We start from the raw sequence: 10,442 nt of genomic DNA, 5'->3' as shown, positions 1-10,442 counted from the left end.
CTTAGTTACATTTCTGTTGCTGTGAGACAGCATGACCAAGGCAACTTATAAAAGAAAGCATTTAATCGGAGGCTTGATTACAGTTTCAGAGTGTGATCCAATATCACTGTGACCGGGAGCTTGCTAGTAGGCATGCAGGCAGGCATGGGACTGTAGTAGAAGCTGAGAGATTGTATCTGATCTGTAAGTTGGAGGTTTATAGAGAAAGGTTGGGCCTGGTATGGGCTTTTGAAACCTCAAAGCCCACTCCCAGTGACACACCACCTCCAAGGCCACACCTCCTAATCCTTCCCAAAACAGTTCAACCAACAAGGGACCAAGCATTCAAACATGAGGTTTTGGAGGCCATTCTCAATTCAAACCACTACAGGTGATTAGCAAAATTTGGCCTGATGTTTTCGTAGATGAAATACACTGTCACAGGACACTGCTTAGCTCTCTGTTCTTACCTTTAACTAGGTACCAGCTGGAGGATGAGTCTGCCCATTTGGATGAAATGCCACTGATGATGTCTGAAGAAGGCTTTGAGAATGACGAAAGTGATTACCACACATTACCTCGAGCTAGGATAACACGGAGAGAGAGAGGGCTGGAGTGGTTTGTCTGCGGAGGATGGAAGTTCCTCTGTACAAGGTTGGTGCACAGAGATCACATGTGTCATCTAGCCGTTAGCTCACCTGTGAGGTGGCGTCTATTACGTTGGTGTGAAAGCTAAAGAAGTTGCCTTCATCGTGGAGAGTGCTGACAACATTAATCCACATCAGAGGATGCTGTTCTGAAAGGGAACAGCAATTTATTATTTTATGAGACATTTTAATGATTAAAACCTGGGGAAAATTAGTAATTTTGTTCTGATGCATAGCAGAATTTTATTTGGTATATCAATTTAAATGACGTTTTTTCCATTATCAAAAGGGTTAATATGAACTTTAAAAATGTAATTTAATAACAATGTAATTATGTACATTATTCAGCAGTAATGATTTGATTTGGAATGACATTCTTCTGTTTAATCAAGTTATTAAAAGTTCTTCAGATTTTAAGGCATTTCCATGGTATTAAGCTAAACTGGTCTGATTGCCTTTGACTAGATCCTGGTAGGGTGCAACTGTTTGCCTCAGATGCCGTGCCCTGGAGTCACCCGTCCATTAGACCGACTCTTAAGTGATGAGCCGAGGCCATTTGCATCTAAGGTTCTTATAGAGCAGGGGTTTGGTATTGTCTGTATGTTTTTGGTGATGTTCTCTGTTGTTGGATATTGGGATCTCTTTTCCTTTTCCTGAATTAGCTTTGAGGGCTTATTGAGTTGCTGTTTTGGACATGGTTTATTTATCTGGAGTTCCATGATTCTTCCTCTTGCACACTGTAGAGTATTTCACTAAGAACTCCTGTGTGCGCCTTGGTTATGCCATGGACCACCTTTCTTCAAACCCCTTTATCACTCTATCAGTGTTGAAATGCAGCTGTGCAAGAGGTCAGTGTTGGGTCACAGTAGTTTACTTTCAGAGCATGGGATATTTCACTCTGAGCTCTTCTGGCTTTTCTGGTAGCTCTAAAGCGTCTGGTAATGATGATATTCTGCCTCTATGAAAATTGTGTTACTCAGACTGCTTTTAGGATTGTCTTTTTGCTTTGTATTTCTGACATCCTGACTATGTCACAGAGTCTCTTCGCTGTTACGTTTATTTGGTGTTCTGTTACCCTTTTTGTTAAGAAGCCTTCTTTCTGGAGATTTGGGAAGTTTTCTGCTATACTGTATTAAATACCCTGTCTATTCCATTCAACTTTACTTCTGCTCTTTCTTTAGCTCCATGAATTCTCAGGTGTGGCTTGTTGAATGCATCAGACTTCGTGGAAGTAGTGTTCCTGCTCCTTACTTTTCCTTATACCTTGTCTCAGTATTGCTTTTGTGACTTTGTCCTCACTCTCTGAAACGTGTTACTGCAGATGTCTGCTGTGGACTTTATTTGGCTGACCATTTCTTTTATGTCAGTTATTTCTGTTTGATTGTTTTTCAGTGTTTCAGTCTTGTTAATATTTTCCTCCATATTTTGAACATATTTATTGTTATGTTTATTTTGGAGATTTTCTTATTAATTCATGTATGTTTGATTTGATCATTAATTGGTCTGAACAATAAGACTAAATTCTTTCTTAGACATTTCAGCAGCTCTCTAATTTTGGACTCCCTTCTATGGGAGTTGGTTGGTTGGTGATAGGTCTGGGTGGTGGATATGCCATATTTTTTGTTTAACTTTGTCTTGTTTTGTGACTGTTGGAGTGAGTTTATTTTGATGTCTTCTTCCAAGCCTTTGGGATATTCTCTTTCCTATGAGTCTTCCTAGAGGAATATATGCATGAAGTTCATCTAAGGGGACTGATGACACTTGGTGTTGATTATAGGATGGGTTGCTGAAGTGATCTTCTCTTGGCTGTGTGCCAATAGGACCATGTGGACACCTAATACCATGGTGACCAGATAGGATGAAAACCTGGGTCACCCTACGCATTCTATGTGCAAAGATACATATGTGCTCGATACAAGCTATAGAGCTTCTGGTCCAAGTGACATCTGTCTTCTCTCTGAGCATGATGGTTAGAGGCAGAGTCATAAAGTAACCTCTGGGGCCATAGTAGTACAGATAGTAGTTCCTTCAGTGGCCACTGGCACCTCAGAGATGAGAATCTCATACCCATAGTGACCTCAGAGACTCCCTGGAGCCAATGCTCCAGACGCCCAGGGGACCCTGAGCACACTGGAGCCAAAGCCCTGATCCTACACTGATCTCTGAAACCACTGGACTGAATTCCTGGTTGCAGGATAGTGTTTGGCCTAGGCCTGAGCACTGGTTTTCTCTGATTCCACTAAGGCTACATACATTAGTAAACAAATTTTCTCACTTTTCCTCTTTGACAACTTTTGTTTTTAAGTGGAATATATAGCCGTTTTACATTTTATATTTATATGGCGCTTTCTCCTTGGAAAATACAAAGAATATATTTGAAAATGTATATGTCAACAGCAAAAGGACCCAGGTTTAAGAATATTGAAACAGCTCAATAAAATCTGTAGATGTACTTATAAAGTACTTTATGTGAATAGATTGTGATCCTACAGAAATAGCCACTAGAACCATCTGTGCTAGGTTGATAATCAGTGGATATGGCATTAATGCATGTTTCATTGCCTTATGGGATGTGTACATTCTTGTTTGCTGGGGGATCCTATAACAGTCATGTATTTAGCATCATCTTGGACCAAATTCTTTATTGCTTGTATATTTTCAGTTTTAAATGTTTGTTACTTAGTTTGCAAAAATCAGACATTCTTATATTTGGAATTATTGCAGCTACTTATGGTGGTTCTCACAGCAAGTGTATAAAATTTAATTGCAGGAAGAAGTTTTTAATGATTATTTCAATACAATTAGATTGTTAGAATTATTCCTGGTTCTCAAAGGCCTCTGCACATTGAGTAAAACCTTTGGGTGCTGTAGCATGGGGAATTTCTCATCTTGTATGATGACATGAATATTACGTTGTTTTGGTCATAGGTAATCAAAGATACTTGCTATTAGGTACAATAGTCTAACTTGTAGGAGATAATGTGATAGATGGTCTATATTTTGGTGACTAATTATAAATAAGAATTTAGAAGATAGATTCTTGACATGTAAATATAGTTTATTTAATGCTAGAACAGTGCTTTGATTGTAGACAAATTTGTGAAAAGCAGATTCTAAAACATTTCAACGGAAAGTGTCATTTGTGTATTATTGAATTTACTTACTAGGGTTGGCAGCATAAAGCACTGTGTATGTCTAAAAGCGTTGTTAGGATACTAGAATTGTTATTAAAGAAATACCCAGTTTTTCTTCTAGAGACTTCTCTTTCATTGTTCCTTTTATTTTTAGTGTTTTCTGATCTTTTGGTTACATAACTTTGTCCTAAAAACCTCCCCATAGTTTTTGGATTTCTGCTTTTCTTCTAACCTCTGCAAGTCAGTAGGGTTCACGCACACAGGTTTTGTGGTGAGACTCAGGGTCTCACATTGTGGCACACATTGGCTGGAAGCTCACTGTGCTGCACAGTCTTCCTGTCTCAGCCTCCAAACTGCTAGGGTTACAAGTGTCACTCACCACACCCAGCTCCTAGAGTAGTTTTTTAAAATTTTATTTATTTTTAGTTTATGCGCATTGGTGTTTTGCCTGCGTGTATGTCTATGTGAGGTGTCAGATCCTCTGGAACTGAAATTACAGAGTTGTGAGCTGCAATGTGGGTGCTAGAAATTAAATCTGGGTCTTCTGGAAAACCATCCATTGCTCTTAACTGCTGGGCCATCTCCCCAGCCCTATTAGAGTATTTTTTTTTTTTTTTTTGAGGTTTATTCTTTTTCCTCTGAGCATTGGACTCACCTAACTCTTCTGGTGGAATTTATGGTTGATATGAATAGGTGGGATTTGAGGAGGTTTCAGTCTTTGCACACCTCCAGCCTGCTAGGAGCGTGTTTGTTCAGTTCTATGCAGTAGTGTGGGACTTGACACTTGCTCTCTAACACCTACTTAATTTTGTCTGTGCACAATGACAAAACTAGCAATAACACATTTCCTAAATTTGCAATGTCTTTTTTAAATGCTCAGCTTTGTATATTTACTGTTTTAACTAAATCTGTCTTTGTTTATTTATATATCAGATTAATTATTTGTAGCACATCAAAATTTTGTAATACAATGCATTCCTGAGGAATTACTGTTGAATTATGAAAGTGGGAAAGAAGCATTTTGTATAAGTAGCTGTATTCACTTTGAGGTTCCTGACCCATAGTTAGTTTGTCCTGTTGGTGGTATTCTATAGGACTCACTATAATAATGGGAGCTTTTAGATCTTTTATGTCCCATGGAAGCTAGCTGAAGATCTGAGTTGTCAATTTTAATTATTTAAAATTAACATACCTGTCTGTGGCTACTGGATTGTGTATTGGATAGTGTCAGCGTGGGGTCTTATTGTATCAGAGTCAATGTTCAAGAATGGTGACTTTCCAAGGACACCATCAGAAGACCTACAGAGTCAGCTAACCTGGGCCACCAGCCAGGGAACATGCAGGTGCTGGGCCTAGGTCCTCAAATGTTTGTAGCAGATGTGCAGCTTGGTCTTTATGGGGTCCCCTAACAAGTGGACTGCAAGGTTGGGCCTCAGTGGCAGAGGATGTGCCTAGTCTTGTTGGGACTAGATGTCCCAGGATAGGGTGGTACCCAAGGGGGGCTCCCCCTTCTGTGAGGAAAAGAGGAGGGGGCTATGGGAGGAGGGATTTGTATGGGTGGGACTGGGAGGAGAGTACTGAGGGGTGCTGTGATTGACATGTTAAGTGAATAAAAAAATTGGGATTAAAAAAGGATGGTGACTTTGTAATAGAATGTTCAAAGGCATAGGGTAATGAATGATAGGTCAGCATTAGACAGATTAATGTTCAGGGAATATAGACAATATTAACAATCATATTCTAAATATGTAAACTTAGTTTAGACCTTTCAAAAAGCATAGAGTATATGTATATCTTTTGTTTTATGCAGTTGCTGTGATTGGCTGATAAATGTTTGTCAAAGGAAGAAAGAACTAAAAGCTCGAACAGTATGGCTTGGATGTCCAGAGAAGTGTGAAGAAAAACATCCTAGGAACTCTATCAAAAATCAGAAATACAATGTATTTACCTTTATACCTGGGGTAAGATGATTGCATCTTCAATATCAGTTGATGTCCCAGCCTTTTGCTTCTGAAAACACTATAGAAACTGCTTGTTGATATCACTGTTTGACGGTTTCACACCTTTCCATTTCAAATACTTTGTATTTTCTTGGTTTGGTCAATACTTAAGAAAATGCATAATGTTATTATTGCTTTCAGTTCTTGATAAACATTTACGTTTATAAAACATTTGCGAATATAAAAGTATAGAAATAGTAAAGAACAGGTAAACCAGTTTTAATCCTGAGGACACTTGAAATTTGTTTGGAGGGAAAATTAGAATAAATGTTGAAGTTTGCCAAGGAATTTCACAAAGGAAGTATACAATTTGTTCGTAGTAACTACACATGTCTCTGGATTTATTTATAGACACCTTTTTATATTAAACTGTTAACCTCATGCCTTATTACATTGCTAACTCATTAGTTACCTGTAGTTGATATATTGTTAAATACTGAGGGTTAAATATCTTGTTTTTATCTTGTTTCTAATACTTTTAATTAAATTATAAAATGGTTTATCATGAGTTTGGAATGATGGATTAATTTTTGCTTTCTATATATCATTTTCTATTTTAATAAGTTCATACTTTATGAGTATAAAGGTAGCCGATATGGATTATCAGTCTTTTTATTTTACAGGAATTTGTTTTCTTTCTAATCAATGATTCTTAGAAATTAACATGGCTGATCTGTACAAAAGAATTCAATCATGTATCTTACATTTCCATAACAAAAATGTTGGCATAGTTTAGCTGTTAGTTCTTACTCTATTTTGTAAGAAGAGCTCTTTATTATGTAGAATAAAAGTTTCTTTACCTTTTATGTTAATAAACTAATTACAGTGAATTTCTTTTGGATCATAATGATCCTCCCAACTCCTGGCCCCTAACCACTCACTAATAGGCTTGATCTCCATAATCAACAGAGCAGTCTTTTATTAGTACAACAAAATGTAAACTGTCTTTCAGTGAGATATTCCCATCTCTTTTTGAACAAAGTCACTGCCTCTCCTAAAGTGTAAATTATTGAATACAAGTGTCTAAGAATGCATTGTCCTAAAGGCCACTCAAGGTCAGTGAGTGTAAAGTATCCGTCATAGTTAAGGCCGGGAGCAGAACTCAGCTTTGCTGAGTGTGAGTTCCAGCCGTTGGCTGCATTCTGAGGACACCTGTTGATGGCTCTGCACAGTGCCTGGTCACTGTGTGCACGGCTTCCTTCCTCATCACGTCTCTGAAATTAGTCTTGTCATCTAAAACGGAGTATTTCAGAAACATTTAGTAATTACACAGTAGGAATTCTATGCCATTTTTAGCACAAATGGCAATTTCTGAATTGCTAATAGATATAATTTGTGCTGAGATTTTATAGAAATTGCTGAAGAAAAAGAGCTTTCTTTCCTGCTGAGATTAATTTATGAAATAATTCAAAACATTTTTAGACAGCAATTGAGCATGATTATGGATATAAACATATTGAGTGTAACTGTTTTGTTACACACAGAATTGTGTGATGATGCAGGTACTTCAGTCTCTGCAAACTGGTACTAGTCTTTAAGCCAACAGAAACCATTTAACCCATCGATCTCTTGTTGAAATTGCTGTTTGTCACCTCGCACAAGGAGTGACTCCAAGGAGCTTTTGATTTACAGCTTACAACTCTGTAAGCCTAACTGAAAGCAGACTGCTTTGAGTTACTTCTTCTTTTCTGTTTTCTTTTTTATGTTGGCTTGTTGTTGTTGTTGTTGTTGTTGTTTCTTGTTTGTTTTTTGTTTTTGATAGTCTCTCTATGTAGTCCTGTCTGTCCTAGAACTTACTATGTAGGCCCGACTGGCCTTGAGATCCTCCTGCCTCTGCCTCCCCAGAACTCGGATTAAAGGCACATAATGTTATTGCTTGTTCTTAACTCCAATAGATTATTTTTAATTTTTTTTCTTTTTTGCAATGGTGTGATTAAACCTAGGGCCTCATGTATGCTGGCCTGGGCCAGTGTTCTATCACTGAGCTGTTATCTTTAGCTGTTACCTTCTGGAGAAGACTCTATGTGAGTAAACAAGCAAACAAACCTTTCTAGTTTTAACAATCTTAAAATTATTAAATGATGAAATTTATTTCCTATTTGGAAATATTGTGAAAAATCAAGCACTGAAAGACACTATAAAGAGTGCATGTATCCTTTTTCCCCCTGAAAACTGGTCTGTTTACATAGTTTCTTGGTAGTGGGTTCTATTTTGAGAGCTAAATCAGTCAAGTATCATGTAGTCATACTTGAATCCATTAACTCGTTTAATACGTATTTGTAAAGCTTGGTGTAAGCTTGGTGTTTGTACTAAAAAAGCTCACTATTACATCCTAGGTGTATGTATGTTTGTATCTACACACACACACACACACACACACACACACACACACACACACAAACGCGCGCGCGTATATATATGTCAGAATTAATTTACTTAATATGATTAATCATATTTTTACTGATGGAAATGTGTTTGCATGTTGTGCTGAGTTTAGTTGATTAAAGTGTTAATATATTTTTTGAAGGGGTTGTACTAATTTCTTTATTCCCTTTTAGGTTTTGTATGAACAATTCAAGTTTTTCTTGAATCTCTATTTTCTGGTAGTGTCCTGCTCACAGTTTGTACCAGCATTGAAAATTGGCTACCTCTACACCTACTGGGCTCCTCTGGTAAAGTACTTCTATAGCTCTGTTGCATTTTAATACTTAGTATATAACTTTAATATTGAGGTGTTTGGGGTTAGTTGGCTGGCTTTGACATTGGTTAAAGCACATGCTGAGTTTAGTGACTGAGCTCCCAAGTCCTGTGGGCGTTGTCCGTGCACTACCTGCAGAGCTGCAGCTGCGCATGGCCCTCCTGCCTGGCGCCTCTGCATCCTGACCGGGGTAGCAGTAGCCTGCTTGTGACTGCTGGGAATGGCGCTGGTTGGATCTGTCAAGTTACTCTCCTGCCATTTGCCTGATGGTGACTTCTGAGGTATTTGACTGCAGGATTTGCCAACCATATGATGTTTTTTTAAAGGCTGGTAATGGTACACCTCTGTTACATACATTCTGTCTTTGTAGTTTTATGGTTTGTTGGTTATTTTGGTTGCTCTTTTTTGCTGTTAGACCAGTGGTTCTTAACCTGTGGGTCATGACCCCTTTGGTGTCAAATGACCCTTTCACAGGGGTTGCCTAAGACCATTGGAAAACATATTTACATTTTGATTCATAACAGTAGCAAAATTGCAGTTATAAAGTAGCAACAAAAATGATTTTATGTCTGGGTCATCACAACATGAGGAATGTATTTAAGGGTTGCAGCACTAGGGAGGCTGAGAACCACTAGGTTAGGTAACTAGAGGCAGTACAGCAGGTAAGGTTCCCTCTGCGTGAGTGCTCACACCTCCCTAGCGTGACCTTCAGGATTGAAGGTCCAAGGGTTTGTTCTTGAGCTGGTCCATGCTGCCTCATGTATGTCCCTTTCTTAACCAGAGACTTCCTAGTAAGGCATAGACCTGAAACGACAGTGGGACCTTTGTTCCAGGTCAGGCTTAGCGCTCATCATTAGTAGAGTCATACTGAGGTGTTGTTAATGACTGCTAGCCCATAAAGCCATAAGCATAGGGTAGACTCAAGGAGTGCCGGTAACATTCCATAATTGTATGAAATATAAACACAAAGTTCCTGAATCAATGCATGCACATTTCCCTTGATGGAAGTTAGGCTCAAGGAGACATTGGCATAGATCTGGGAGCAGAAGTGACATACGACACACCTCCACTGTAACATGGCAGTCTGTCTGGGCCAGCATTTGCTGGGTTGTCAGTGTATATGGAAGACTTTTAAAATGAGTTTACTGTGTTGAAGGGATTTAGTCTTTAGAGGTGTGGTAATTGGTAAGACAAAAGAATGCTTAGTATTATTTTTGAGTAAGTTTTAAAATAGAACTACAAAGACTATGAAACTAGAAAGGAGCCCACAAGAGGGAGCAGAGAGGTGTTTAGGAATATGGGGAGAACAGTGGGACACACACATAAGGCATGAGAGCAGAAAGGAAGCATAGAGGTGTACAGGGCAGCATAGAAGATGATGAGAGCCCTGGAGGAAAAGAAGAAGACTGCTAATGAACAATTTGAAGTGTGTAGGATGAACATACAGCCCTTCTACCAGGTCCTCTGTATCCAGCACTACTGTAGGCAATGCGATGCAGCGGGGAGCAGCGCTAGTGTAGGCAATGCGATGCAGCAGGGAGCAGTGCTAGACAAAGCCTGCCTAATAGACCTTTAGTTGTCAGGGAGAGGACGGCCAGGAGACAGATACACAGGGCTAGGTTTCCTAGTCATGGCTGAAAGGAAGAAACTAGAAAACAGAGTCAAGGGTAGAGGAAGATAGGGTAGGTTTAGGTAAGATGGGTCAGGGAAGGTGTTTCGGAGGGAGTGGCAATTATATACAAGATAGTTGGCCTTATACAGAACAGAAAAAGCGTTTCAGGCAGGAGGAACAGCAGTTGTGTGAGTGACACACTCCAGGGCATGAGCATGCCATCCTGCAGGAGAGTGTGGGTGGGAGGACACAGTGGTTGGAAAGACTTTGGGGGTAGTCTAGTGCCTGACCATGTGACTTACTACAGGGGAACACTATGGATAAGGAGACAGTACTTGAGATGGGAGAGAACATCCGCGAGTAGAATGGGGG

At 39.1% G+C, this 10,442-nt stretch overlaps 1 protein-coding gene across 6 annotated transcripts in view; it reads left to right on the top strand.

The window, feature by feature from the left end:
• Positions 1 to 10,442, top strand: part of Atp9b (ATPase phospholipid transporting 9B (putative)) — a 192,111-nt gene that overhangs the window by 14,461 nt on the left and 167,208 nt on the right. For all 6 annotated transcript variants that reach the window (NM_001106130.1, XM_006254983.4, XM_017600875.3 and 3 more), the window contains exons 2-4: positions 460 to 633; positions 5,571 to 5,721; positions 8,319 to 8,432. In NM_001106130.1, the coding sequence (NP_001099600.1) occupies positions 460 to 633; positions 5,571 to 5,721; positions 8,319 to 8,432 (439 nt within the window). The remainder of the gene's footprint in view (positions 1 to 459; positions 634 to 5,570; positions 5,722 to 8,318; positions 8,433 to 10,442) is intronic.

Source organism: Rattus norvegicus, chromosome 18, assembly GCF_036323735.1.
Source record: "Rattus norvegicus strain BN/NHsdMcwi chromosome 18, GRCr8, whole genome shotgun sequence".
Classification (NCBI taxonomy): Eukaryota; Metazoa; Chordata; class Mammalia; order Rodentia; family Muridae; genus Rattus; species Rattus norvegicus.
The sequence above is the reverse complement of the archived record's forward strand: the minus strand, read 5'-3'. Positions and strand labels throughout refer to the sequence as shown.